General features: G+C 40.1%; 8 protein-coding genes across 16 annotated transcripts; 5 read left to right on the top strand and 3 right to left on the bottom strand.

Annotated features, from left to right (window-relative positions):
* Window position 1: 1 nt before the first annotated feature.
* On the bottom strand, window positions 2-1386 carry LOC124178854 (nascent polypeptide-associated complex subunit alpha). Its single transcript, XM_046562591.1, has 5 exons — window positions 1126-1386; window positions 917-1036; window positions 618-713; window positions 349-510; window positions 2-235 (listed from the first exon to the last, which is right to left on the bottom strand). Exons 1-5 carry the CDS (start codon window positions 1384-1386, stop codon window positions 221-223), a joined length of 654 nt encoding a protein of 217 aa, XP_046418547.1. The 3' UTR covers window positions 2-220.
* A 9-nt stretch (window positions 1387-1395) lies between these two features.
* LOC124178852 (probable malate dehydrogenase, mitochondrial) lies at window positions 1396-4010 on the top strand. Of its 2 annotated transcripts, none has more exons than XM_046562589.1 (4): window positions 1396-1894; window positions 2283-2682; window positions 2752-3138; window positions 3217-4010. In XM_046562589.1, the coding sequence occupies exons 1-4, from the start codon at window positions 1881-1883 to the stop codon at window positions 3592-3594; spliced, it is 1179 nt and encodes a 392-aa protein (XP_046418545.1). In that variant the 5' UTR covers window positions 1396-1880; the 3' UTR covers window positions 3595-4010. The 2 variants fall into 2 exon arrangements, with proteins under 2 accessions (XP_046418545.1, XP_046418544.1); XM_046562588.1 differs by having other exon boundaries at window positions 1396-2171.
* Window positions 4011-4612: 602 nt separating this feature from the next.
* LOC124178849 (endoplasmic reticulum junction formation protein lunapark-B) lies at window positions 4613-10555 on the top strand. 4 transcript variants are annotated; one of them, XR_006869903.1, is made up of 10 exons: window positions 4613-5207; window positions 5832-5873; window positions 5963-6150; window positions 6315-6501; window positions 6773-6784; window positions 7060-7210; window positions 7509-7670; window positions 7752-7922; window positions 8143-9134; window positions 9225-9305. XR_006869903.1 is itself a non-coding variant. In XM_046562584.1 (10 exons), the coding sequence occupies exons 1-10, from the start codon at window positions 5181-5183 to the stop codon at window positions 9584-9586; spliced, it is 1281 nt and encodes a 426-aa protein (XP_046418540.1). In that variant the 5' UTR covers window positions 4630-5180; the 3' UTR covers window positions 9587-10555. The 4 variants fall into 4 exon arrangements, 1 of the variants encoding a protein (XP_046418540.1); XR_006869901.1 differs by having other exon boundaries at window positions 4615-5207; window positions 7060-7333; XM_046562584.1 differs by lacking the exon at window positions 8143-9134 and adding an exon at window positions 9450-10555 and having other exon boundaries at window positions 4630-5207; window positions 7060-7333.
* Window positions 10556-10765: 210 nt separating this feature from the next.
* Window positions 10766-12978, top strand: LOC124178851 (membrane-bound transcription factor site-2 protease). The gene is made up of 6 exons (XM_046562587.1): window positions 10766-11042; window positions 11166-11438; window positions 11600-11950; window positions 12032-12190; window positions 12258-12515; window positions 12602-12978. Exons 1-6 carry the CDS (start codon window positions 10968-10970, stop codon window positions 12962-12964), a joined length of 1479 nt encoding a protein of 492 aa, XP_046418543.1. The 5' UTR covers window positions 10766-10967; the 3' UTR covers window positions 12965-12978.
* Window positions 12722-13771, bottom strand: LOC124178856 (LYR motif-containing protein 2). 2 transcript variants are annotated; one of them, XM_046562595.1, is made up of 5 exons: window positions 13614-13771; window positions 13482-13533; window positions 13262-13402; window positions 13077-13180; window positions 12722-12851 (listed from the first exon to the last, which is right to left on the bottom strand). In XM_046562595.1, the coding sequence occupies exons 2-4, from the start codon at window positions 13521-13523 to the stop codon at window positions 13097-13099; spliced, it is 267 nt and encodes an 88-aa protein (XP_046418551.1). In that variant the 5' UTR covers window positions 13524-13533; window positions 13614-13771; the 3' UTR covers window positions 12722-12851; window positions 13077-13096. The 2 variants fall into 2 exon arrangements, with proteins under 2 accessions (XP_046418551.1, XP_046418550.1); XM_046562594.1 differs by lacking the exon at window positions 12722-12851 and having other exon boundaries at window positions 12975-13180; window positions 13614-13769.
* Window positions 13772-14016: 245 nt separating this feature from the next.
* Window positions 14017-21311, top strand: LOC124178847 (arginine/serine-rich protein PNISR-like). 4 transcript variants are annotated; one of them, XM_046562581.1, is made up of 13 exons: window positions 14017-14146; window positions 14237-14474; window positions 14561-14749; window positions 14844-15100; window positions 15193-15370; window positions 15903-16084; window positions 16216-16461; window positions 16564-16666; window positions 17456-17527; window positions 17916-18019; window positions 18098-18263; window positions 18336-19186; window positions 19687-21311. In XM_046562581.1, the coding sequence occupies exons 2-12, from the start codon at window positions 14381-14383 to the stop codon at window positions 19160-19162; spliced, it is 2418 nt and encodes an 805-aa protein (XP_046418537.1). In that variant the 5' UTR covers window positions 14017-14146; window positions 14237-14380; the 3' UTR covers window positions 19163-19186; window positions 19687-21311. The 4 variants fall into 4 exon arrangements, with proteins under 4 accessions (XP_046418537.1, XP_046418538.1, XP_046418539.1 ...); XM_046562582.1 differs by having other exon boundaries at window positions 14032-14474; window positions 17465-17527; XM_046562583.1 differs by having other exon boundaries at window positions 14032-14474; window positions 18098-18239.
* LOC124178853 (dehydrodolichyl diphosphate synthase complex subunit nus1) lies at window positions 20177-23211 on the bottom strand. The gene is made up of 4 exons (XM_046562590.1): window positions 22612-23211; window positions 22392-22514; window positions 21839-22088; window positions 20177-21658 (listed from the first exon to the last, which is right to left on the bottom strand). The coding sequence occupies exons 1-4, from the start codon at window positions 22913-22915 to the stop codon at window positions 21568-21570; spliced, it is 768 nt and encodes a 255-aa protein (XP_046418546.1). The 5' UTR covers window positions 22916-23211; the 3' UTR covers window positions 20177-21567.
* A 506-nt stretch (window positions 23212-23717) lies between these two features.
* LOC124178855 lies at window positions 23718-25555 on the top strand. Its single transcript, XM_046562592.1, has 5 exons — window positions 23718-23795; window positions 24015-24101; window positions 24392-24527; window positions 25152-25207; window positions 25302-25555. The coding sequence occupies exons 2-5, from the start codon at window positions 24027-24029 to the stop codon at window positions 25431-25433; spliced, it is 399 nt and encodes a 132-aa protein (XP_046418548.1). The 5' UTR covers window positions 23718-23795; window positions 24015-24026; the 3' UTR covers window positions 25434-25555.
* Window positions 25556-26846: the final 1291 nt, after the last annotated feature.

The following is a 26846-nucleotide window of genomic DNA, read 5'->3' as shown; positions in this document are numbered from 1 at the left end:
CTGACGGTCTATGAGTTTATTTTTTTTGATGAATAATGTATATACATGTAAATTTGTTTCAACATCCAGTGACAACATTTCTGTACATACTGGATGAAAAATTTTATTCTTTGCGATGAGATAAGGGGATAGATGACGTGACTGATGCATCGAAGATCAAACGATGATCTTGCAACGAATGCCTGTCTGCTGCTGGGTATACAATGTGTGAGCAGCTTCATCACATTGTTAATTCCTAGAAAACGAAACACACAATGTTATCACCAAATGAACCAAAAATTCCTTTACACGTATCATCAGATCTGTTTCAATTATCATATAAGTAATAATTGTCATCTTGGCACTCACCATAATCGCATTGACGATGTCGTTTTGATTATTTTTCAGAGCTTTGATGGCCTTCCCTCGGCTAACATTAGCTTGTGACATAACAAGGTCAACGTCCTTCTCCTCAACTCCCGTTTCATCCACTTCCTCCTCCTCGGATTCCTCTTGGATCGGTGCAACCACCTGATATTTGTCAAAAGTAAGTTAATAATGTGCAAACCGAATCATGTACAAGGAGATTTGTTACAAATGCCTGCATCTCAAATAGAATTGAATTTGTAAGTTATTACCGTTGTGCTGCCACCAGCTTCGGTTGCTGGGATGACTTCGGGTGCCTTGAATTTCTCTGCGGCAGCGACTTGGGCTTGTTGACTCAGATCTTCAATCTAAAATTACAAAAAAAATACTGGATTATTGGAATTGCACAGCTGGGTGAGTCAACTACAAGAAAAAGACTTGTATCGATCACGTTCAGTCTGCCAAGGTTATCGTCAAAGTATATTTCAGCAAATAAGCGAAACACTGTTGGTATCATCATTACGACCAATAACATCACAGGAGTCCAGTTTAATACTTCAATTTCAATTACCTTCGCTTCACCAAAGACAATATAGGTGTCGGATGCAGGATTCTTGTAGACGTCTGGTTTGTTTATGACGAAGAGAATATTTTTTGATTTTCGAATGGTCACCCTGTTGACACCTTGGACCTTGTTAGGAGGAAAATAAAATTATTAAATCAAACATACAGTTTCATTTCGAAAATTTGAAGAAGGGGCTCAAGCCTCGGACAACTCACTGGCTTAAGTCCAAGCTTGCTCATCAACTTTCTGGCCTTCTTTTCCCCGCGGCTTTGCTTGGCCTTGGAGACGGAGTCAATTGGCAAACCTGTTCCCGGCGTGCCAGGAAAACCACCTGCTTCAGCAACTCCAGCATCTTCCAGCTCTGGAATCGTGTCGTCAGAGTCCGAGTCAGTTCCTGAACCAGCGGCTGCAGCTGCCGCCTCAACTTTGGTAGGTTCGGAGGACGCAGCTTTGTCCAATTCAGTTAATTCCGGCATAATTGCGGATCTGAAGTAAAAATTGACAGAGGGATAACATCGTTTCTGACATGCATTAATCAGTAAATTAACTGCATCGAAAAGTATTATCAACCGATCATCAGTCTGCCAAGAGTTTCATCACGGTATTGTTCATGACAATGTAATTGTTTGCGAAACCTTGATAGAATATCATCACGTGATCCAAGCGGCTAGAAGCCGGGGGGAAAAACTGCAAGATCGGATATCAAAGTGGGCAATCACTTTTCAGGTGAAGTTGGAGTAATACGAAACAGATCATGGCGGCTGATTTTCAAGCGCCTGAACAACTGCGAAAAAGGCAAAAATCTGATCGGAATGAACTGCCCGATCGAGTGACAAGGGACACACGGTGAAAGGTGGACGCAAGGCTGATTTCAATCCCGTAAACGCGGCAAGGGCCTCTACTTTTCGGTAATACCGGAATAATGTAACGGCGACGCTGCGACGTGCGCGATGCAGTTACACCGAACCGGATGAAAACTCGATTGTAATTACAATAATATACGATAATGCTACAAAGTACTCATGAAATATTATTATTCAGTTATCGCTTGTTAGATTTTCACACACTTCGGATCGGCACACTTTACGATGCCATTGTATCAATCGGATTTACCTCGGATGATACTTCCTGTACGAAACGGCACTACTTTGGTATCACAAACTAAGGCCGATTCACATCTCCGCCTTGTCGTTGCTGTGAATATAGGAACGCGTGTAGTACGGCATGTCAACGAACGGCAGCACCACTTTCGCTTTCAATGGTAGCTAACGCGGGGCGGGACGCAAATTTTTGAATTCAAAATTTACACCGACAGAACGGGCTCAATAATATAGTTATACTTATAACTTTATTCGAAGATTGATGTTTACAGGGCGATGTCAAGTTTAAGGAAAAATTTGGGCGAATTTCTACTCTTCAATGCGAACTCCCGCCACCTTCTATCATCGAGGAGTATAAGTATTCTACGGAAACATAAGGTTAAGACCAAATCACCTTCACAACGTCGTCCAGCAATTAAACCGGCCGTCGAGTCTAGCAGAGGTGATATTACAAAAAGGGGACCTGACACCGTATCCGTGGCTCTGATCGGTGGTGGTACAACCCCAGCCTATACTGCGCTTCTTTTGAAACAGGCGCCAATTATAAAACGCGTGCACATCGCGGATACCATCGACAAAACGGCGTCTCTGATATTAGATGCAAGTCATGTCGATACCTCGACGAAAATAAAATACTTCAAGAGAAATAACATGATAGAGGCAATGCAAGAGGTAAATGTGAAATATGAGTTTATAAAAATCAAAGACGACACCAGCTGATCGCATATCATTTCTTCGCAGGTGGATATAATCGCAATTATGGACGAAGAAGACTTTACGTTGGGAAAAGCAAGTTCGCACGGTCAATTCTTGGCGGGTTCGCAGCACGTGAAAGTTGTGGCCGAAAAAATGGTGCATTGCTGTCCCACTGCCTTGGTCGCAGTCTTCGCGCATCCTGTCACAGCAACTTTGCCTCTGATTTCCGAAATTTACAAGCGCGCCGGTTGCTGGGATCCAAATCGCATTGTCGGTTCTGTAGCCATTGACTCAATGCGAATTCAAGCCATGGCTGCAAATCTCTTCGATCTCAATCCAGCCTTCACTACGGTCCCAATTGTCGGCGGGGCTGACGCTTGCACCGTTGTTCCACTTTTGTCTCGAGCTAAGCCTGTCAATCAGTTTTCAAAAGTACAACTTTTTTCTGAAATTCATCACAGACTCGCTATTTCTTCCATATGTCGTTATTGTCGATATTCTTCTATTTAGGAGCAGCAGAATTCGCTGATTCACACACTCAGGGCATCCGATAACGAGTTGGCGAGCATCGGAGAGTGCAGAGCCGGTCCGACGCTCTCGGCAGCAGCAGCCGCGACGAAATTTATAGTAACACTGGCCTGTGGTTACTGCGGTTTTAAAAACGCTGTTGCCAGTGCATTCGTTCGATCGAACGTGCTTCCGGTGTGCCGATATTTTGCCACAGAACTACAGTTCGGACCTGGAGGTGTGGAAAAAAGTTTCGGCCTCCCAAAGGTCTCGTCTGTCGAACTTGAACTAGTAGAACAAGCGATCCCTATCATCAATGCGAACGTCGACTTGGCGGTTAATTTCATACGCGCGAATAGCAAATTGAGGTCTAAGATGTAATCGACTTTGTCATTTCATATCGCGTGTGGGTCATTTAGTATTTTTTATGTGATGTTAAAAATATTTGCGGATTAATATACTCCGATACTATGAGCATTGCTAATCTGTACATAATTCAGTGCGATACGTAATAGTTACCAAAAATTTGTAGAATTAGACATTTTTGCTTATTGCAAATTTCAAAATCATTAATTCTTGGACGGGCAAGATTCTCGTGCGTGTTTTGTTTTTTAATTCTTTGCCTGCCTCCTAACCCTTCCAGTCATAGAAGCTTCTATAGTGGCAACCTTCGTTTTTTCATATTTCATGAAAAATCCTGAATTTTTTTTCATTTTCAGGTAGAAAAATACGCAAACTTTGAAATCATTAGGATTTTCTGTGAATTCATAATTCTTTATAATTGTTATAAATAAACATATGCAAACAAAAAAAATGTACTTTCATGAATGTAATTCATAAATGGAAAAATTCGATAATAAACGTACACTAGAAACGCTTGGAACTAATCGGTTAATAAACAGAAATCTCGGAATGGCCATGAGAATTACAAAATATAATGCACAGTAGTAGTTCTCACCCTCCTTATGGATGCATACAGATAGTATTGGGGGCTGCACGTATTCTCGGTTTAAAATTGTACTGTCTCAAAATAAACAGTCATGTAAATTTCAGTCAAGAGCACCGTCTAAAACAATATTGATAGTTCGTCCCGTTTTCACCCCATTTTAAGGGTTGTTTTTAAGTTTTATTAAATTTTTTTAATCAGTTTCGCATTCAGCGTCGAATAATACGTAGGAAACGTATAGTTGAACTTCCATGCCAAAAACAAAAAAAAAAAAATGAATTGCGTGATTGAAAGGGTTAAAAGACAACGCCACATACTGACTACAGATCCGTTACTTAGCTACTCTTTTATCGCAGACGGTAGCGTGCGGATCGTTTCGCTGTGGTTTCTCAGAACAGTCGACCTTCTAGCTGCATTATTTATTCATCGGCAAACGGCAGCGCCGCGTGTTTCGATAAGATATCAAATGCGAATGTGATTCAGTCATTCGGTGCCGTACGGTAGTTGATTAATTTTAAAATCACGTTCGGGATGTCAAGTAACCGTGCGGCGGCGGTAAAAATGTCCCAAATATCGTGATGAATATTAATCCTGTCAGATTTGCGATGACGGTGAAATGATTATCAACGGACCGTTTAGCGTGTTGAAAAAAAATCATCTGAAAATAGGGAAATCTTCGTTGTTAATCCAGTTTCCAGTTAAATTTCCGGTAACCGTATTGAATCGGCGGCAACGGCGTGTGTCATTCATGTCATCATCGCCACCGTCGGCCCCCCGTGGTCATCGAGCTATAAATATAACATCAAGAGGCATTTAAATTTGGACGCGTCAAGTTTCGGTCTGCCCGTTGCCGGTGAAAACAGGCCGCAGCAACAGGAGCGGAGCGGCTGCCGGAGTTCTATTTTCATACCGCGCGCAATAAATCTTCTCGTAGCAACCGATTTGACGTGTCACCGTTAACTCGTTGCATTGATATTAACACTGCTGGTACGGGTTGCCGGTAAACAATACCGCCTTCAAGATGGGGATTCTCTTTTCCAGGTTTCGAGTGAGTAACAATATCATACGTCAACCTCGCATTATATTATACACAAAATTTTTAGGTTACACAAACTTGGACTGATCTCTTGATAATGCCCTAAAGAAATCTCCTATTTTTTCTCCAATCTGTTGTATTCTCCTGATCGTACAACATCCCCTTGGATTTCACGCTATTGTTACCCTGAAACAACAATTCTTCGTTCCCAGTATTGTGGGTGTAACTGTTTATCCGGATTCAAGCATAAAAACATTGTAGCCAAACGGAATTTGAAAAGAAACAGCGTTACAGGCACCGTAGTTTGGTCCGTGGTAGAAAGTTCTGTTATTCTAATGGAATTTGATAATATAGCGTTTTCGAATTGGGTAATCACGTACAATGTGCTGGAATCGGTATTTTTTTTATCGTAGCACATTATTGTTAGTCAATTTATGCTTGGAAAGCATCGTCCTGCGACGCTCTTGTATTAGCATTGAATGTGGTCAGTAATTTTATTCCAAATTTATTCCTGGCTCATTTATATCGCAGGTCAAGTTTTACTTTTGAACTCTGTATATATAGATATATATATAAGAATTTTTGTCGCTTCGTTTCGTCGAATTTGTCACAAATGCACACTTTTTGTAATTCCAGAAAAAGAAGGCCACCTATGAGGTCCTGGAGGATCTTGAAACGGTAATCTTACCAAACATGAACATTAGCTTCTACAACAAGGAGTGTCGGAATGAAATTATTTTTAACGCAAATATAATTTATGCTAACAGAAAATTCAGGAAATTGAAGAATACAGACAAAATACCGAGCAGACGCACAAGAAGATTGTCGGCACGCTGATTATCTACAGTGTGGCTCTTTACATTATTGCGGCACTCGTGTTCTATTTCTACTTCTTCCCAGCCGCTCTCTATGATCAAATATTCTATATGATTCCACTACTCACCTTTCCAATATTGTATGTACATATTCATTTCTCATTTAATGCCACGTTGAAATTACTTTTATCCTTGCGATACGCAGAATTTGATAGTAAATTAATTAGCTTTACTGAGAAATTGGGACGAATTTAAAAATTTATCCTCTGTTGATATTTAACACACATTTTTCTGTGCTGCACAGGATATTATTTATAAAAAATTTAGTATCCTGGTACTACAAACGAAAAATATCTCGAAACCAGACCAAACTCACGAGTATGCAGCAGGAGAAAAAGAAAATTTTGGACGAAGTTGTCGAAACTGAAACATATAAAAAAGCTAAGGAGATTCTTATGAAGTTTGCTCCTGATCAGCTGAGGATGACACCTGTAAGTGGCACTGTGTTTTTCTTTTTACTCTATTTCATGTTTGACCTGCTTAACTTGACCACTGTTGCTTGAGTAAATAAAGCAAAACAAATGTTACTTTATTATATGTAGTATATTTCACACCTAATCACTTGCAATCGACATAACTCGAATATAACTAATGATCGCGGCTTCTTTGTAGTGAACCACAAAACTTGATATAAATATACATTTGTTCCCCTTTATTATCAGCATTGTTCATACCACAATTTAATCTCTGTTCCTTTCACAGCTCTCGCCGCAGGTTTGTATTATGCCGCGAACACAACATTTATTTGGTAAATGAAATCAAGTAGCTTTCAATCCTTGGTATGTACTGCAATGAAAGATTTAAATTATTTTCAAGTGTACAGTGTATACACTGATCAATTTTCGTGAAGTATTCATCTGAATTGATAATTCAGTATTAACAAAATATCTCGCTTTAGTATTTAGCATGGATATATACAAGTTAAAAAGCCTTGCAATAAATATTTGAATTCGAGCAAATACCTCTAGTATGGAATTTAAACGTTTTAGCCGACGCAAGCAAAAGCTTTGCTGCGCAGTGAAAAGCCTCATAGACCTAGCACACCTCAGGCAGTAACACCGTCGATGCCAAGTGGGGGGCGAACTGAACTAAGAAGACGACCGTTGGTTGTCGCCAATTTAGGACCAAACAAACAAATTGGTAGGCTGGTTAATCCTTCTCCAGTTCCTGTTGGCATGATGCCCCCGCATACTCCGCAATCAGTTAATATATATCCTGCTGGAACGGCTCCTAAGCAGTTTAACACCCCTGCCGCTACGCCTAGTTAGTATTCCAGATTTCGTTGATAATTTCTTTCTTCTTTCGTCTACTTTTCATACTTTTGTTATTTTATTCCTCTATTTTTTGCTGCGTGTGATTTTCTTTGCTTGGAAAAGCTTTGTCATGAAAATTCGGTTTTCTTTACCGCCCGATCTAATGCTGTATTGTGATACCGTAGGAGCGCCTTTACCACGTCCAATACTTCCTCAACAGAGAAGTTACCTAGATCGTTTGGTAGAGTACTTGGTTGGCGATGGACCGTCGAATCGCTACGCGTTGATATGCAGGCAGTGCGAATCGCACAATGGAATGGCACTCAAGGAGGAATTTGAGTATTTCGGTACTATTTTTTTTTTCATCTAGTTTAATTTTTCGACCACCCACTTCGTAATTTTTCCATTTATTGATTAAAAAACTGCAGGATTCAGGTGTTGTTACTGCAACTTTTGGAATCCCGCTAGAAAACAAAAACCCTCCGCACCAAGATTGGAGTACGATAATACCCCAGTGCCTCCAGCCATGCCAAACCTCGACGTTACCCAAACGCCGTCACCAAAAATCACAGAACGAATATCAAACGTCTCAGACACTGGTGAGTTGTTTTACTATTATATTAGAGAAATATGAGCCTTGTGGTTACAAAAAAAACTTGCATGTGCCATGATCGCGTTATTTGTTACAACAGACCCTGGGTATTGATCTAGCGTAATCTAGTACGCGACAAATTTCAGTGTCATTTTTTTTTTCTCAATGTCGTTTGAACAATGCTACTTATGGCAACTTGATAGAGCTATATTTATATTTGGTTGCAGTGTATAAGTGTCCCGAGACCCAGCAACTGAAATCCCATCGTCAATCAATCCTTGAAAATTGCGAGTTACCAAATCCAACTAAACATCGACTATTCCTCTGTAATAAACTGCATTCTGACTCATCAAGTATTTTTAGCAGCAACGGTACGAAGCATTGTCCGAGGCCTGCGTCACTTGCAAACTCGGAAAACAAGACTGAACAAAGAGGAAAATGCATTTATCAAGTTTTAAAAGATAATATCTTCAATTCTGATAATAATTATCCTCCTGACAAATCTTCAGATGCTGACAAACACTTTCATCAAGTTAATGACCAAAAAAATTATACGCAGGATATCGATTCCCAAAAAGTTTCTCACCGCAAAATCTTATCATTTAAAAATTCCAATCCCCATAGATTAAATGGTTACATGTATCCTTCAGCTTTGGTTGAAATATCCAAAACATTGCCTGACACTGCTCTCAGTAAACTTTTAAAAGCTTCCGAAGACAGGATTTTGCATATGAGCTCAACTGACAGACGGTTTAGTAAAAAGGTCGACAATTTACATGTTCAAACTGAAATTTTGAGAAAAATTAATGAACAAAAAAGGAAATTGTATACATAGAACCAAATGCTGTGAGCAGTTACGATAAAACGATTCTTTTTCATTTTCTTAATCACTAATATAACGTGTATATGCAGTAAATTATAACAACGATCAACATTATCTAATCTGTACTTGCGCATTTTTTAAAAACATTGATTCAATAAAATTTACGTGCGTCTTCAATTCGTTGAAGTTTGGCTGATCAGACGGGTTCATTATGCCCGTAAATACTTGAAGTAATTGTAGAAAAAATCAGTATAAATACGGACCAATATTTAGGTGCGTTTAAGCTGACTCATCCTATAAGATGAACCTTGGAAGTGGTATCAGTTACAATCTGTATTGTCGTTTCAATGATATCAATTACTATAGAGCTCGTATTGTTTTCACGTTTATAAAGAGGTTTATAACACTTTGCATTACCTTATTTTTGGGCTCTAGATACACTAAACATTGCTCCGAGGATATTGACGAAAAGTATTAAATTTTCAGACTCTGATATAGAAGTTGTTGAGAAGCCTGAAAGTATGGAAGACAGTACGGAGGAAAAGTCTGCCGACGAAAAAGAGGAAGGTAAGAACAAAATCTTTCCATCAGCATTGAAAATTAATTGAACGACATACATGAACACGTCTCTTCTGAAGTGTACCAATATTTTCTTACGAATCTGCAATAGAATTGGATATAAAAATTCGCAATTGTTCTGCCCCGTTATAGCACCAGCAGCTATTGAAACGCCTGAAGTTTCGGTGGCTGAAAAACCTTCGGATGATAATAAAGAGGAGAAGGTAGAGAGTAAAGAAGTGGGTGTAGAAGATGACACGGATAAGATGGAGGTGGATGGATCCCCATAAGAATGATATAAAATTCTATTTGTTAACGAAAGTTTTACGTAAATTTCTAATCTAACAAATTACTAGTAAGACAGGAAGGTACGAAATACCGAAAGGTAACATCTCTGCCGCGTTATTGTATGGTATGACAATTTCGTTCGTTTTAACTCAGGTCCGTTAAAAGCGTTGACAAAAAACAATCCAATTTAATACTAAAGAGTGTTTAACATCGTCACCTCGTTGCTAGGCACAGATTTGATCTTGAATAAACTTCCGTCAGGCTGCATTTCCCGAGTGTTGTCGTAGGCATGGTATAATTGTAAATAATTATCGCGTTCTTTATTATATTTTTATCTCAATATCGCGACAAAGACTTATATACCCATGCATATAATATCTTTGCCAAGGTTTTTTAATTAATTCATCGTGTTGTATTACACTATTGTAACAGTAGCTGTCGAAAAAGATTCCCAGGCAGTCTTACGAAATTATAAATATATATAGTTCCCTGTGATGTTATTATTCTATTAATATTTCTTGTTTTTATAGAATTGGCGCGATTATATTAATATTAACGATTGCTATTTGGTTCATTGTTAATGAGAAGATCTCGCAACTTGAAGTCTTATCTGAAATCTTTAATTTTAGGTAAATAATAACCGTTAGTCCTAGCACAACGTTGATTGTTTTACCTTCTCAAGCCTTCCACCACATTCCAGAAAACGAGGAAGAGCAACAAACTACAAACCAACTGAAATTTTACGATTGGTTCGCTCCAAATTTTCTAAGTTCAATTCGGATATGATCCAATCTGCGAGTATTACCTGTATTACAGTGATGTATTTAATACTTCAATTAGTTTGTTTTTCTTATTATTTTCACTTTTAAATCGAAATAAGAATCCTTCCTCATTTACTGGGATGGCTATCTTTAAGGTAGATATATCTAAAAAGACTTATTTTCGCTATAGCTAATCTATAAATTTCTATTTATACATAGTAAAAGTAATAATAAGAGGTACAATAATTCAAAGATATTGTTATAAAACTTAGTTAAGGAATGTACTTTACATCGAAAATCGAAATAACTTATGTGTTTTGTACGCAATAAACAGAAAAAAAATAATTTTAAATCACCAAATTTCCGCATTGTTTTTTTTTTTTTTTCGGTGCAAATCCAGTCATTTTAAGTCTCACCGCGGCGCGAAAAGGATCACGGTTTCATTGGTGCAGTCATATTTAATCACAAGCAATGAGAGGAGAGGCTTCGATCAATTGCGTGCTAGTTGGTGCTAGTGAAGTTATTTGACAGTCAGAAAATTTGTGTACGGTAATCCCCAACGTTGCACGAAATAAACATTGATCAAATGAATGACAAATACTGTTTATGAGATGCCAAGAAAATGGACTCCTTGAACATTCTCATCGGGATCGGTCTCGTTCATTGCACCCTGTTTTTCTTCGATACATTTTTCCGGGTAAGATTCCTTCTACATAACCTAATACTTTTTTATTTCGTTGATTGCCGGTAAACCCAATAATGCTAAAAATCTTAAAATATTCCGTGACTCGTTATGTTACTAAAGCGAATTGATTTACAGTCATGCTCCCATTATCCGTATCTCTACTTCCTCAAAAATACCGGAATCACGATCGAGGCACTCCGGATCAGGTGGTACACAACCGCCTGCAACAGGATGATCATGAAATGGGCAACGGACCGCTCCAAGTTCTGGCTGGCCTGGTTCAACGCCGGCGTCATCATAACCATACTTCTCCTGCCTGTGGCTTCGTTTATCATCCTTAAAATGACGTTCAATTTGTGGACCGGTCAAACAGCAAAGGACAACAGCGTGCAGACGTTGGAGCCAATGGTTCGACCCAAATTTTCTTCAAATCTAAGTTGTCCAAAGCCATATCCAGATATCCCGATAAACTGCTTTTGAAATGAAACACAAAATATTCTTCAAAGATTTGACAGAAAAATCCTCTCAGCTTTCATGCATGTACAATTGAAAATTACAAAACACCGCAGTTACCAGGTGTGAATCTCCCGCTCGACGAGATTGGCTACTACGCCGCGACGCTGGCACTTTGCAGTGTTGTCCATGAGTTTGGACACGCTTTAGCAGCAGCGAGGGAAGACGTTCAAGTCTTTGGTATGGGCTTGCTAGTTGCATTAGTCATTCCGGTAGCTTACGCTCATATCAGCAGTGAGCAACTGGGTGTTCTGCCGGTATACAATCAATTGAGAATACTTTGCGCCGGTGTCTGGCACAATATTGTGTTGGCCACTTTGGCAGCTGGTACCTTGATTCTAACAACCTGGCTGTGGGCTCCTTTGTATACCGTTGGGCACGGAGTTGCAGTTAAGACTATAACTTCTGTAAGTTGCCACGTTTTAAATCGTTGGGCTGTCTTTTCGAATACACGAATAACCTGCAACGTACATTTTTTATCCTTACAGAACTCTCCTCTGCTCGGATCGACTGGTCTACTTCCTCGCGATACGATATACAGAATCAACGACTGCACCGTGAACGACTGTGACGACTGGTATCACTGTATATTGACCGCTGTGCGGCAGCCTAGTCCTGGATATTGCGTAACGCAGAAGTTAATACAGGTGAGACGATTGCGAATCATGTGTTGACGAACTTGATCTTTCAAATCAACTGATCAAATCGATTCAGGAATATGACGAATCAGTCCCAGCCTGGCACATGGCTAACGGCGCAGTGAGCTGCTGCGGGGAGGATAGCGAGGCGGCAGGTAGCCTGTGCTTCGAATACATTGAGGGACCTCCTGCAGCGCCCCTACAACTGCCACCCCACTCTTGTCTACCTGCCAGATTAGTCACCTCCCATGCGCAGCGATTTTGCCAGTACAGTCATCACTGCACACCTCATGAAACGCACTGTATGCAACCGTCGTTGGACAACGTGACCAAGGTTAGAATATTCAGAAAATTCACCGCGGGTAATTTAAACCCAATAAGCGCGCTGGGCAATACTTTTTTTTTTATACATTTTCACAGGTGGTACAGATAAAGAGGCGAGAGGGTAACGACGTGCTATTCATCGGTGATCCAGGTGACATATACCGGACAGTTGACGTATCGGATTGGGTGCCCAAGTACAGTTTTTTGAACTCAGAGCTTCCCGAGGCCTTGGCTCTTCTCTGCAAATATGTTACAGTGTTTTCTGCAGGTTTGGCGGTTGTTAATGTGGTGCCCTGCTTTTGTTTTGATGGTCAGTATATCGTCGCTGCTCTGTTCATGCTCAGATCTAGAATACGTCAGAAAAGCTTGCGTCAGGCGCTTGCTCTGATGGTTACATGCATAGGAACACTCTTTCTCAGCATCAATCTCGTGTATATATTTGTAAATAAAATAATTTAGACTAGAATCCTTAATTTATGTAATTGTTTATATTTATCTTTGCTACTATCGTTATTATATACCAAGTATTAAGAACTAATTACGTATTTATAGATAATTCATTAAGTTGCACCTATGTTCAGCGAATAGCTTTCACGAGCCCTTTGTTCGATTTAAATTTCTCCTTAGTTCGGCGAGCGAATTTTCTCCGTGTATTATTAGAGACTTGATGGCGAACTAGAACAGAAATTTTGGATTCTGAGACTCCCTCGAGAAGAAATTAAAGCTAGTGATGTTTGTGAAAAAGTATAGGCCTACTTCGTCTTTGATGTCCCTGTTAGACCTGAAGTCATTTCTCGCCCAATCTCTAAGGTAACGCCGGTCCATCTCATCTGGAACTTGTCGAATTGTTCGCATAATATTTCGGTACAATTTCAACACTTCTTGGTGAACCATGAACTGAAATGTTAATTTCACGTTCATGATTACGGGACCTCGGCGATAAGTTATGTTAGGTCAAGGTTCGTGTTGTATTAACCTGTTTCAAGCTCATCGCAGATCGAGGCAGCTTACCGGACATTTCGATGCCGCTGCAAATGTTTGAACGGTGTAAAAAATTAACCTTTGTAAACATAAAATCGTGTTAGAGTTTTACACGAATCAATTTTACCTCGATTTGACGTGAAGTTTGATGCAAAAGAGGTCTAGAAAACCGATAATTTTATCATGACAAACGCGTAGATAATATTCGTTGAACAATGCATACAAGTTATTATATTATCAATGAAAAAAACTTTTGTATATGATTTAACATAACCTAACATAACCTTGTTTTCCTGGCATAATGTCTGGTGATATTAATGGTTGCTAATAGTGTTTAAATGTTTTCAATTGGCAGCATTGAGTACGTTTTCATCATGTTTTCACTAAGATTGCGTCATTGCTATCGATTAAAAATTGAGGATATCGCTGATCGCACCCTTGAAAAACGTTTTATAAGTCGCGAAGGTAGCGGCAGGACGTACTCGGCAACAATCGATGTTGAATCTGATATGTGTTCAGAGTCGATAACACAATTTTACGTCACGCAATTGACCGTCCGGTGTGGGCTTCATTATTTCACGTAAAAAAATATATACATATTTGCGATTAACAATATTAGGAGGAAATTCGTGCGGTTGACGAGGATCAGATAATCGCCCGGTGAATAGCTCAATTTTTGTCCCATTAAACCGCGTTTTTCTAACTATTTCTTAACTTAATAAATTAATGTCCGCTTTGATTAAACCGCAGTGCGCTGTGCGCGGGTTTCTCAGCGGTTGGCGGCTCGCTCAGTTCGGGTTGCCATGTTGATAGCTGACGAAGGGTTATTCGTACCGCTGAATAAGAGTGATTGATCCGCGTCGCGTTGCCGAACGTGATACCGACGGATTGCGGATGAAGATGAGCGGCGACATGTTTGAGGGAAAGGACTACCCCACTCAGTGGGCTCTGAACCCCTCGGCCTACCAAAACATGAGTAATGATCAAGGTGAGAATCATCTGATTTATTCCCTTCTTCTAAAAGTTTCACCAAAAACTTTTCTCTCACCGATCTCGAAATTCTTCACCTTTCAGTTGACTGGGCTGCCTTGGCTCAACAATGGATAAAAATGAAAGAGACCGTCGTGCCTCCGGCTCCTCCACCCCCTTCTATTGGCCCGAACCAAACCAGTGACGGAGGAGGCGGAGAAGCACCGATGGATATGGATACCAAAGAGGATGAAGTGCCTCAGGCTCCACCTGCCCCTGGCATAAGCGGCACAGGTAAATAGAGAAATAGGGGAAGTTCAGATCTGCCAACACCTGACTTTTCGTTGTAGCACTTTTAATACATGTTATGAACCTTTTCTTCAAACAGAAGGATGGAATCAGTGGAGTCAATGGAGCCAGTGGAATACCACAGGAACGGGATCGAGTGGCTGGGAATGGGGTGGAGTTCCACCGCCTGGCAGCACTCTGGGACCAGATGGAAAGCCTGTTGCTGTTCCTGTGGCTGTACCCTCGGTTCCTCCAGCTCCGACGATATCTGTGTCGCCAGGGTTCACTATTCCTCCACCGGCAGCTCCACCTTCGTACAGTTATAACACTGTCACACCGCCGCAAGCTTATAACCAGGTAATTTGCCCGAGTAACTGGTAGCTTAGTAAGTTGAAAGTTTTAGCTTCCACAGACAATGATTCTATGTTATGTGTTTGATGTGCCGATAGGTACCCGGTTATTGGACAGGTGAACAGTCATCTGGTGTCGTCACGACCCATCAACCTCCACCTTTTATGAAAAGTGTACGACACTCTAACCGAATGCCGCATATGCGAAGTAATGACATCATGAGGGGCAGAGATGACAGAGAGAAAACACCTGAGGAAGATACCAGCACTACCATAGGTAGAAAAACGATCCTGTCGTATTGCAGGATTTATATTCCGACGCTTGAATTTAGCTTCGAGTGCAATAATTTAATTATCGCTTTAAACTGTTGGTTAATGATTTAAATTGTTTGGAACTTTTGAGCCAATTATCTTTGTGTTTATGATCCTGCGCTTAGGCTCAGCAAAGAATTCTTTTGGATTCCATTAATATCTCACAATATTGCACTCCTCCATCCGTTCGACTCACATTAATTCGCAACAAGGATTGTGACTGGTTTGATTGCTGTGCTATTAACTTGAATTATGTGATCAGCGCATCTAAAAATATTTTTTTCTTCCATTTTTAGTCGCTGTGAACGTTGCACCTATCTATTTTTCGTAAAATTTTCAATTTTAATTTCTGTCGTATAATTTTATGGGAATTGTCTGTTGAAATTGTAAATAATTAAGTTATTAAATAAAAACCTATTAGCCTTCTCTAAAGTTAGATTTGTGACGTCTATAGATTGTCTAACGATGTTAAAATGACCCTTGCTTCAATTCTACAGATGCAGCTAAAAGACGACAACTCCCAGCATGGATTAGGGAAGGTTTAGAAAAAATGGAGAGAGAGAAGCAGAAGGCAGTTGAAAGAGAGAGGCAAGAAGTCTTACGTAAACAAGAATTAGAGGTACGGAAACAAGCGGAAGAGGAAGCAAGAGCGGTGCTCAATCCTGCCAAGAGCAAATTCGTGAGTATCCATTTATTTTCCTTATTTCAATCTGGAGGAAGAAATTTTGAATAAAATACATTTATTTTAAAAAGTTCGATAATTCGTCGTTTGTCTAAAACCAATATTTCCGAATTCTTGGTAACATTTAGGATTCAGACTCCGAAGAGGAAGGCGAGGTGGAATCGGAATCGGGCTTACCTAGTACAGACAGAGAAGCCGAAAGGGAGAATGACAAGAGTCCCGATGTTGTTGTGAGGCCTCGGCGATCTCGATTCAGGGATGCCGCTTCCCCCGATCAACGAGTGTCCACTGAAGAAAGTCCCCGTTCTACACCAGTCTCTACTCCTGCTCCTACCCCGATTAAACGATCCCGGGAAGACATACTACAGGATGTGGTAAGTTGGATTCCCTATTTTTTTGTATTATTCTGCCTGACAGGTAGAATACACAATTGCAGAAGAGGATATCTTTTGCAAACCATACAATTACCTTCACAGATGTTGAAAGTGCGAAGATCGCTGACTGAGATCCTGTTGGAAGTGACAAACGAAGAGATATCTACGGTCTGCAGAGAGGTTTGGAGCCGCGCACGTGCCAAAGGTACCCCAGATAGACCCGATAGACTAATAGAAAAATATTTGCGATATTTACAGGCGAGAACAGAGCCAGGCTCTTCACCACGGAGTTGGCCTCTTGCCGCATTGTATACAATCTTAAAAGTATTAAAAAAGGTTTTTTTGATTCCTAAGCTTCATTATTTGATACACTTTCAAGAATGCCCTGTTTTACTTTTTCAGGATGTCGAGTCTGGATTTATATTGTTGCTTAATCTGTTACATTTATATACTATTTTTAGTTTACAGCATTTGAAATATCTCTTATCAAGTTTATTTATCCCAAAGTGAGTTTTAATTTGGGAGAATAATTCGGAAATCTTTTTCCTCAACCGTTAATTCCAATTAATCATTCTTCATTCGCTACATTATATTTTTCGCGTCATAAGCGAACCATAATTTTCTACTGCTTATGCATAAGTGCGCGAGTATCAGGGCGTTTCAGACACATTAATATCGCGTTAGCATTTAAAATTTCATGCAAAATTCACCCCTTAGCTATTACTTAATCGATATTTTTACATACACACGGCATGACGTTGTTTTAATTGAGTTGTTTGAACAAGTTCAATCATAAAATAGGCAATAATCCGAACTCTTTTCAGTCTGAGGATATTAAGTATTGTATATAAAATACGTTGAATATGTTTAACGTGAGGACAGGGAGAGAAAACTCTCCCTATCGCAGGCCGGTTCGGGACTGTTTAAAGAAGGGGGTGCCCAGAAAAGTGGTTGGCACCACGAGATTGGTTACTAAATGCGTGTGTATTGTAAGCCCCTGCAGGACAGCCCCCCGTCGCATCCTTCAACAACTCGGCCCCTCTTGCTCAGATCACTCGAAAACTTGGTAAGTTTTTTTATTCCAAATATACGATATCTCCCCAAGAGAGAGACTGCGAGAGGAACTATAACTCGTTTCATTGTGTATTGGTTTTTTTTTTCTTATAATAATTTTTGGTGCATAATCTGGGCGAGCAGGTTTTTGTTTCCTTCTGAGATCCGAGGCTATGAATAAAACTATGTTGAATTAGACCTCTCGCCAAGATTTCAGAGTTGTTATTAGATTTCAAACATAGTTCCATCGCACGTCTGGTTTCATTATGTCTCTGTCTGGCTGTGGGAATGATTTTTGAAAAAAAAAAGAAACCATTGGATTCAATGGTGGTTGCGTGCGACAAAGAGTTACGTGATCTTAATCATTGAGTCTGATTTAACTGGGAGTTCGTGTGTGGTAGGTCTGGGCATCTATGGGGCCAGCGACAGCGAGTCTGACGACGAGCAGAGCGAAGACGAAGAGCAGCAGGACGTCGACAGTGATGAGGAACTGCTGCAACTGAAGGTATGCTCGGTACATTGCGTGATAATTATATGAATTGAAGAATTAGATCAATAGTGTGATCAGTGTTGGTTATTTCAGGAAGTCTGGAAGCGACGGCAACAGGCGTTCAAGAAGGTGGAGGAGGAGATAGAGGCTCAGCTTGCGAAGGACGAGGAGCAGGAGTTGCACCAGCAGCAGGAGGAAGATGGTCGTCATAACAAGCAAGAGGATAATCATATGGGTAATACTAGCAGCAATGACTTAGGTACGTTACACAAAATAATATTTTTATTGTTTGAAAATGATTAAGAGCGTAATTTGTGACGTCATACTTTAGTTGATGAAAAAGAAACGATAAATAATCAAAGAGAAGCATCAGAAACACTATCAAGCGGCGGACAAACGCCGCAGCGGCGAAGTGTTACCACAGATACAGCAAAGGCGAGGTCGCCGTCAAGATCGGCGGATTCAGAGTCTAGCAGTGGCGAATCCAGCAGCTCCAGTTCCAGTCTCGCTTCTGTGAAAACGGGCAGAAAATCTAATAGAGATAGTGAGAGGGATCGGAGAAAAAAGAGGTCGAAGAGCAGGAGCAAGTCGAGAAGCAAACACTCGAGATCCCGATCGGCCGATAACGATCATGGCCACAGGCACAGACACAGGTCTCGCTCGCGGTCGCGGTCGCAGTCGCAGTCTAAAACTCCAAAACGGCATCGCTCAAGATCGAGCAGCTATAGGTCAGGAAAGAAACACAGATCGAGATCTTGGGAAAGGAAAAGATTGCGGTCGCGATCCAAGGACAAAAAAAGCTCGAGATCGCGGTCGAGGAATCGAAAGAGAACAAGATCACGAACACGTTCACGGGGGAAGAGGAGATCGAATTCCCATTCTAGGGACAGGAGAAGGTCTCGATCCAGATCTCGTGACATCAGGGAAAGAAGAAGGAGTCGTTCTCGAACGAGAGAGCGGAGAAGGAGTAGAACCCGTTCAAGGGAGAGGAGGAGGTCTCGGTCGCGATCAAGGGATCGTAGGAGGTCTAGATCTTATTCTTCCAGAGGCAAAAAGAGGAGCCGTTCAAGGTCTAGAGATAAGCGGAGGTCACGATCCAAATCACGTTACTCGAGCCATCGTGACGGTAAGAAGTCATCGCGTCGGTACAGGGAGTGAACCTGTCCACCATTTTAAACCAAGGTTGTATTTATATTCTTATTATTAGAGATCACAGATTAAAACAGACTGGTCCATAGATGACAATATCAAAAAATACGCAATCACAGGCTTAATTTTTTGTGTGTTTGCAATTCTATTGTAATGACTGGTTGTCGATAAGAGATACGGTAGACATTTCATAAAACAAGGGAGATAATATATTATTCTAATCTACATGGACACATGAATGTTCACAACAGACGCCATACGTTATTTTACATTTCGTCGGATGAAAACCATCCAAACAGCAAAAACCCAATTCTTGTACCCGACTGAAATCGATCATCTGTATTAATCTGTTCCATAAAGTAATTAGTCGATAGCGTCTCAAGAGTAATTATCTGCAAAGTTTTAGAATCGAATCGTTCGTCTCGATTTTTGCTGATACAAAAAACAAGACAAAAAAGAAAATACGAAAAATATCACAAACCAGGCCAATATAAGTGTTCAGAATAGGTTTTTGGAATATCGTTTTGTTTCAGCTGGTACGATTGGCTTGGCAAACACGTCTACTTCATACCGCAGAACCACTTCCAGCTTTACAAAACTTCCGCTTTGTTTCATCAATGTTCAACACAGTGGTACAGTTTTCTTTTAAATATACTTAGCATCGTTTTTCACTCTCTTCCTTTCTCTTTCTATCTGTTCTTTTAACGAATAATGAGATGCACATGACTTGATAATCTTCTAATAAGAATGATAATAATAGTAATAGTGTCCCATTACAGTTCAAGTTGATATCAGTCAGTTGCCAAAACTTATACATATATAATTTAAAACGTTAACACGGACTAAAGCGTTTGTGTAAATAATAAATATATATTATAATCACTTGGATCCGAGAAAAATTTATTCTCTTCTTGCTACCTTCTTAAGATATAGCGGAAAATGAATTTTATTTTAAGGCCTTGTCTTTAACAGATAAATCTACTTAATCGAACCAATTATGGAAAGAAAATAAAACGCAGCTAATTATCATGAAATACTATGGTAGTTTATTGGAATATGGTTCATGGGTGATCAGTCCCATTCTAAACTGTATGATACGTTCACATATCTTCTTATTATTTATATAATTTATGTATACAATATTTAGATGCAGTATATACACACACGTCGATTCATCTGACCAATGATCACAAATTTTTTCCATGGAATATTTTATACTTATGATTTATAATAATTTACATCATCACACGATACTGTTGTGAATACATATTATAGGTAGTTTGTTGTCGGTAGGGGAAACCAAGACGGGAATACTGTCTAAGCTGCAGATTTTATATTTCTTAAGATAATTAATCTGAAATGAACTTTTCTTACAATGCGTTTCACCTAGAAATTTTACGCAATAATTTTTCGCGCTAGATCAATATTTCCCGTACTGCTCCATAATTTATTCTTCACCTTTTTAATTGCTACAAAATATTGGAATATTTTCAAGTGTCGGAAATCGCGCTGAAGCTTGTTTTATACTTATACATGACAAATTTCATTCGTGAAAATAAAATTTCAATAATAATAAAAATTGCTCCATTGTACCATTTGAACAAAAATACATTACAGTTAGATGAATTTATTCCTGGTTGTTAAAAAAGCATAGATGGCTGGTGTTACATTAAACATCAGTTTAATTATCAGTGTACGTATGCAAATAACACTTAAAATTCATCCAATATTTCCTTAATTTCATACGCATCTATTGATTATTAATTTAGATTAATTTAACGTCGTATAAATACCTTCTATACTTCAGCATAAGAAATTACTACTCCCGATAACAAAATTGTCAGCACGAGAACGGTGCATTGAAGCAGACTCGAAGAAGGACATCTTGTACAGTGATTGCAAATGTTTAAATGTTTACCGATTGTCTGCCAAAATTTTTACTATTTGTTCATATTCTAACATATAAGTAAGTAAATATGCTCAGCAATACAGGTTGTCACGTAAGTTGAGAGATGTAAGGAATAGTTGTTCTCTTTTATTTTTTTTAAAACCAACGAACTGCGAAATGTTATACATACACGTGGGACAAATAATTACATTCTTGCTTGTAGAAGTTGTCCTTCTCTATTCACCGGGGCTCGGAATATCATAGAATCAAGAAAAAAAAAACAATAGTACACCTGGCTGTACATACTACGTAGATATTTGTATATTTGCACTAAACAAGTGTTACCTATATGTCCCATTAACTTCCTCTTTTCAGTCTTTTGATCCATGGTTAGTTCAGCACGAAGTATGAATCCCCCTATATTCGTATGTATAGATACAACAACCTGTGACGATTGACCGGGTTGAATTTTCTTGACAGCCATATGATACGACGTGTTAAAATTTAAGATCCTAGCAATTTTTCATCACTTCCCGTACCGCTGTTCGCATTTTGCGTACTTTTCCAATAGGTTGACAAAATCATTGACTCGTATATTATGATGACTCTCCAATAGGCTATAAAAGTAAATGTATAATAATTAATTTAAAGCATATAATTTAAATACCAAGCATATCGAATTACAAAGTAAGTTACAACTTGAATGAAAATAACGTTCGCCATGCAGTTTCCAAAAGCGACAATTTTTTTATAGTACTAATAATTAATGATTTGGAGTCACCTATTGCTCAACTTACAGGAATTCCGTGGTCCTTATGTGCCATGGAAGTAGACCATACGTGCTACACGTTTTTCCACAAACAACAGCTAGATCGGGATCAGGGAGTCCCCCGAGTTCTAGCTTGTTCTCAAGAAGGTCAGAATTGATTTCTTCCAACTTCAGTGCTCCAGTGATTACCCCCTTTCCCAACGATTGTGTGAGTAGTGCCACTTCCCTTTTTCCATCTGTGTAGGACAATAGCTGCACTTGCAATTTGTGCTTCACACCTGTGAAATGCGGTAAAAATCTTTATCGAATTCAGTTCAGGCCACAGGGCATGGGATAAAAATGGGGAAATTTATGACATTAGTTTCGATTTGCGTGCAGGTTTTCAAATATTATATTTCACCAGTACCGAACCTTTGGGATACATGAGAAAGTTTTAACTCGATTACGCGACAGGAGACATAGATCGAGTGCAGCTTTGAAACACGCTGGAGCGATTAAAGCAAGCGTTGAATGAAAGTTATGACTATAAGTGATAGATTTTCTGCGATGCGTTTAGTGGCAAGTTGAAAATGCAGATGTACCATTGACACCGTTCTTAACGGCTTTCACTGGACACGTCGAATTCCAGTTGACATGATCGACCAGCTCGGGTTTGAATTTAGCCAGCGCCCTCCTGGCTTCTTCTTCGTTCTTTCGCAGTATACCTGAAGAAGTGATAAGAGGTGAATAATAATTTGCAAACCCAGAACGGTTGCACCGTCGGTTAATAGTTGTCACATGCAACATGTACCGTATAATTACCATCGTAATCGTAGAAACTGACGCAAGGTATGCCGGCGGTTGCCGACCACGCGATAACGCGGACAATATCGCGAAGCGAGGCTCGTTCGCGTCCTAGAATCAGGACAAGATGCTTCGGGAGGCGGGTCTGATCGACCCTCCGAACGCAACGTACGAGGTAATCGGCGTCCGTAAGGACTTTGCTTCTACTGAGGTTAAATAGTTCAAGTTGAGCCGCGTCCGTCCACGCCTTCCGCAGGAGGGTGATAAACGCGTAAGAAATATGCAGGAGGGTCAGAAGCGCTCTGTAAAACTTGACGAACATATTGTTCCACGGTATTTTCACCCACTTTATACACCATAATAAATACGGGGATCTATTTATCAACTCATAACACAACGCCGCGTGTACGTCTGATTCATTCACGTTGAGGACTGATTACTACCTGCTACGGACAGCCACGGGAACACCGTCTTCGGGGCTCGGGCACGGCGATCAGCTGCTACGTCGGCCAATCACGTGCTGACATTTCTCGATTTGTATGTGGAACAGCGTCTCGACCGTCTCGACTTTGGATCGCCGCTGAGTTGACAAAAATCAAATGGTCCATATCGACTCCGTTCGTATTTTCTGTCAACGATTTCGGTGTATCGTTCATCGATTTTTACTATCGATCTTGCAACAATTGCCACCCGAAATTCAAATTTCGCGCTTTCGGCGGCCATGTTTTATATAGGGTACGCCAAATTTTTATAAAGCAACTTTCGGAATGTCATTATTGAAACGTTTCCGACGTAACGTATTTGTGCATCCACGGATGCAACAAATTATTTTCAACGATGACATTACGAAAGTTGATTTATAAAAATTTAACAAATCCGCCCACTAAGTTCACATTTTTATCACCAGTCAGCGTAAAAGTCATGTCGCACCGTCCCTACATCATTGTTTGTCCATAGACTGGTCAAATTCGGTATGAAACTGTTAAAATAATGCTAAAGAAGAACAGACTTGTAAAATATTAATGAATTGTGAATCCAAAAATAACCCTGTGTAATAATTTAGTTCTTACATTATTGTAACCCAACCACAGTTAATTATTTCTGAAACAGTGCTCAATTGACTCACGATACTTCCGTGCCAGATGGCGTTCAATGGCGTTGTTTCCGGTGCCGTTCTTTGCATCCTGACCGTGTAGTTGGAGGTGAGTCAGACATATTGTTAACCGAATTATACTGATTAGTGATTGAATTGGGGGTTAAATAGTGGCGAGAAAAGCTTAGACGTCGTATAATTGATCGATTCTGAATATACGAAGCTGTTTGAACCTGCAAAGACCGTTTCGATAGCGTTGGAGCCCCGATCACTTTTCTAACCACACGTGTTTACGGCGTGACACTGATCGTGTGATTTTTCATACCAGACAGACCTCATCATGCAGTTACACATCCGCGGACAGGAGTCCCATGTCATAGAGTGCCATGGCGATGAAACCATCGGTCACATCAAGGTGAGCCTCACGATTTGCTGTCCAGATTATCCCGAAAAGTTTGGAAAGTTCTGGAAGAGTTCTTTAATTGCCCTGTCAAGCATTATAATGATAACCTGGCGACAAGGAATCCTCTTTCGCTGGAATGAGCAATAATGCCAGATTAAAATTAATCCAGATCTCAGGGAGCCCGAAGTTGCGTAGTTACTTCCGGCTTTTCATAGACCTTGAACAAGACAAACTTACAAAATTTAGTATTTTCTTTCCGGATCCCTAAATTCGATTCTGACTTGTCGTGAATTATTTTCTAGGCGCAAGTAGCAGCCATCGAAGATATTGACGCTGGTAGCCTCAGCCTTTCCTGCGGAGGAGCTCCCTTGGAAGACGATGCTCTTGTCTCCGAACTCACAGCCTTATCCTTGGACTTGACCGTGCCCTTGCTTGGAGGTGAGTTTTTCTTCTATGTTTACTTCTAGTTTCGTTTCTTCACTCCGCATCGTCGACTTTCTACCTCTGCTATCGTCTTATGTCTGACATTTAAGCAACGATGCAAACTTATATGGAATTCTATTAGCGGTAATGAACGTCCAGCTGTTTTCGATCTCCGCTAAGTTGTCAAACGTATTTCCACGTTGAGAAAGTATTCGCTGTTTGAGATCTTGTTTTATTTTCTGTGTCGATTTCTTACTGATTTTGTGAAAAAGTGACACTCTGATGCTCAATTGTGTCAGCAATAGCTGTTTTGTTGGAAAATTATACACACTGTAAACGAATGCCTGGAATTTTGCAACTTTGAGAACTGTGGAAGCCCCACAAAGTCATCTACTGATATTATCTGGAATATAGTCCCACTTGAAGAAAATGCATTAAAATGATAAACTGTTCGATGGTCTTTGTCATCTAACGGAACGAGCAATAATGCGATATCACAAAGCAGTTTAAAGTGAGTCTATAGTTTATCATTGGCTTTAGTCTTTCATGAAATTGCGACAAAACATACCTTTTCATCATTACCATCATGATTTCTATATCTGAATCTATCTTATCGATATTTTTTCCCCTGTTCGTTAGGTAAGGTGCACGGATCCTTGGCTCGTGCTGGAAAAGTAAAGGGACAAACTCCGAAGGTGGGTAACAATAGTTTGAAAGAAATGTCGACTTCATTTCAATAACCATTTGTAATGATAAACATAATAATCACACTGATCTCTCCGTTTTTAGGTTGAGAAGCAGGAAAAGAAGAAGAAGAAGACCGGCCGTGCTAAGAGGAGAATACAGTACAATCGACGATTCGTTAACGTAGTGCAAACGTTCGGTCGTCGTCGCGGACCCAACGCTAATCCTAACACGTAAACAGATTCCTCTTGTATTCAATAAAATAAGGACGACGACGACGATGATGATGTAAACGCGTCGCGTTTTTGTAATACCATGTAATTATAAGAACAACTGATAATACACATATGCGTCGCAAATTTTTACCCTTACAATGATTAAACCCAAGTCCTTTACAACAGGTTAACATGGTATATAAGTATCCCGAATCTTTATTACAAGTTAACACTCAAGTGATAAATTACTGCGTTCACCTGAGCAATATCTCTGAAAATTTTACGGAGATAGGAAAGATATTTTTATAATTTATTCTCTACCGAGTGGTAAATTTTCGTATGATAATTGAGTATCTGAAATGTCAGAGAATCTTGTAACTGGCCAATGTTTTGAATGTGATCGTTAATCTGCTAGGTCCCTTCAGGTAGAGTTTGGTAAACACCAAACGTGATCCGGCAAATCTACATGCGCAGCGTAAACATCTCTAATTATAGGCAATTCAAGGTACCCATGTACTCCGAGCAGAACTTCGAATTGCGGATTTTTTTCTTGAAACCGATAGCGCTCGGGTCGCCCCGGCGTAACTCGGAGCGGCTCACAATCAGTGAACTTGTACCCTCAGTTGCCTATGATCGGGAATCGCTGTGTAGTCCGGTATTTACTCCTGATGCTGCCTGCAGCGGCAATTCAGTAATATAAACATCTGACTGCGTTGAGGGCTCAGTTCGCGTCGCTCTTTCGACCTGTCGCGACTTGCTTCAGAGCAGCGGGAGTGTAAACATGCACTCCGACGGTCCGACATTTATATCGTAGTGTTCAAGCTGTGTCACGTGATTCGATCAGTGTATTCACAACAAACTCATCGATGAATAATACACGACCGGCAGCGTATGGCCTAGAGAAAACAGAGATTCTGCAGTAAGCACAGCCTGTCAGCATTGAAGGTGAGTTACATGTCCAGCGAAGCCAATTTGTTACTTGAGTTTCAGTGAATTCGCTTATTGTGCATGCTCGTTGTTAGAAAAGTTCGTTAGCCGCAGAAACAAATGACGTCGCTTTTCTTTGTTTGGCGAGTTCGAAAAATTCGTTGCAGTAGTTACAACGCAGAAAGCGATTAGAATTGAGCGATACGTAGGGTTGGGAAAAGGGATCTTGGCAGTTGGTGTAACACCTTCGTTTGATTGTGAATCGTATTGTTGCGTTTCGCGTCTCTCGTGCGAATACACCTCGATAAAACCCAATTGTAAAGCATTTATTATCGCATGGTTGGCTTTTGCGTTTTGTTCCTCATGGATCGGAAGAAATTTATCGGGACGATGGTCGAAACGAAGAGTTCGGATCGGTTGAGGCTCAACGATGCGTTGTGTTACATGAATGTAGCTGCGTTTGCGGCTGTGGTTCGTGCAACGTGTCGTTCGAAATCGAACTCCGGTT

The sequence above is a fragment of the Neodiprion fabricii genome, chromosome 3 (genome assembly GCF_021155785.1).
Source record: "Neodiprion fabricii isolate iyNeoFabr1 chromosome 3, iyNeoFabr1.1, whole genome shotgun sequence".
In the NCBI taxonomy this organism is placed as follows: Eukaryota; Metazoa; Arthropoda; class Insecta; order Hymenoptera; family Diprionidae; genus Neodiprion; species Neodiprion fabricii.
Note: the sequence above shows the minus strand (reverse complement) of the source record. Positions and strands in the feature narration are given on the sequence as shown.

Excerpts from the sequence above, each read along its gene's own strand:
- LOC124178854 (XM_046562591.1), bottom strand. The coding sequence starts at position 1,386 with ATGCCGGAATTAACTGAATTGGACAAAGCTGCGTCCTCCGAACCTACC. Across the intron at positions 1,037-1,125 it reads GCAAGCTTGGACTTAAGCCA|GTCCAAGGTGTCAACAGGGT; the intron begins GTGAGTTGTCCG and ends CCTCCTAACAAG. Across the intron at positions 714-916 it reads TTGTCTTTGGTGAAGCGAAG|ATTGAAGATCTGAGTCAACA; the intron begins GTAATTGAAATT and ends TTGTAATTTTAG.
- LOC124178852 (XM_046562588.1), top strand. The coding sequence starts at position 1,999 with ATGCCATTGTATCAATCGGATTTACCTCGGATGATACTTCCTGTACGA. Across the intron at positions 2,683-2,751 it reads TGATAGAGGCAATGCAAGAG|GTGGATATAATCGCAATTAT; the intron begins GTAAATGTGAAA and ends ATTTCTTCGCAG. Across the intron at positions 3,139-3,216 it reads CTGTCAATCAGTTTTCAAAA|GAGCAGCAGAATTCGCTGAT; the intron begins GTACAACTTTTT and ends TCTTCTATTTAG.
- LOC124178849 (XM_046562584.1), top strand. The coding sequence starts at position 5,181 with ATGGGGATTCTCTTTTCCAGGTTTCGA. Across the intron at positions 5,208-5,831 it reads TTCTCTTTTCCAGGTTTCGA|AAAAAGAAGGCCACCTATGA; the intron begins GTGAGTAACAAT and ends TTGTAATTCCAG. Across the intron at positions 7,334-7,508 it reads CACCCCTGCCGCTACGCCTA|GAGCGCCTTTACCACGTCCA; the intron begins GTTAGTATTCCA and ends GTGATACCGTAG.
- LOC124178851 (XM_046562587.1), top strand. The coding sequence starts at position 10,968 with ATGGACTCCTTGAACATTCTCATCGGGATCGGTCTCGTTCATTGCACC. Across the intron at positions 11,951-12,031 it reads CAGTTAAGACTATAACTTCT|AACTCTCCTCTGCTCGGATC; the intron begins GTAAGTTGCCAC and ends TTATCCTTACAG. Across the intron at positions 12,191-12,257 it reads TAACGCAGAAGTTAATACAG|GAATATGACGAATCAGTCCC; the intron begins GTGAGACGATTG and ends AAATCGATTCAG.
- LOC124178856 (XM_046562595.1), bottom strand. The coding sequence starts at position 13,523 with ATGTCCGGTAAGCTGCCTCGATCTGCGATGAGCTTGAAACAG. Across the intron at positions 13,403-13,481 it reads CTGCGATGAGCTTGAAACAG|TTCATGGTTCACCAAGAAGT; the intron begins GTTAATACAACA and ends TTAACATTTCAG. Across the intron at positions 13,181-13,261 it reads ACAGGGACATCAAAGACGAA|TTCGCCATCAAGTCTCTAAT; the intron begins GTAGGCCTATAC and ends TTTCTGTTCTAG.
- LOC124178847 (XM_046562581.1), top strand. The coding sequence starts at position 14,381 with ATGAAGATGAGCGGCGACATGTTTGAGGGAAAGGACTACCCCACTCAG. Across the intron at positions 14,475-14,560 it reads AAACATGAGTAATGATCAAG|TTGACTGGGCTGCCTTGGCT; the intron begins GTGAGAATCATC and ends TTCACCTTTCAG. Across the intron at positions 16,462-16,563 it reads AAGACATACTACAGGATGTG|ATGTTGAAAGTGCGAAGATC; the intron begins GTAAGTTGGATT and ends TTACCTTCACAG.
- LOC124178853 (XM_046562590.1), bottom strand. The coding sequence starts at position 22,915 with ATGTTCGTCAAGTTTTACAGAGCGCTTCTGACCCTCCTGCATATTTCT. Across the intron at positions 22,515-22,611 it reads CAGTTTCTACGATTACGATG|GTATACTGCGAAAGAACGAA; the intron begins GTAATTATACGG and ends TCACTTCTTCAG. Across the intron at positions 22,089-22,391 it reads CGTTAAGAACGGTGTCAATG|GTGTGAAGCACAAATTGCAA; the intron begins GTACATCTGCAT and ends CGCATTTCACAG.
- LOC124178855 (XM_046562592.1), top strand. The coding sequence starts at position 24,027 with ATGCAGTTACACATCCGCGGACAGGAGTCCCATGTCATAGAGTGCCAT. Across the intron at positions 24,102-24,391 it reads AAACCATCGGTCACATCAAG|GCGCAAGTAGCAGCCATCGA; the intron begins GTGAGCCTCACG and ends ATTATTTTCTAG. Across the intron at positions 24,528-25,151 it reads GACCGTGCCCTTGCTTGGAG|GTAAGGTGCACGGATCCTTG; the intron begins GTGAGTTTTTCT and ends CCTGTTCGTTAG.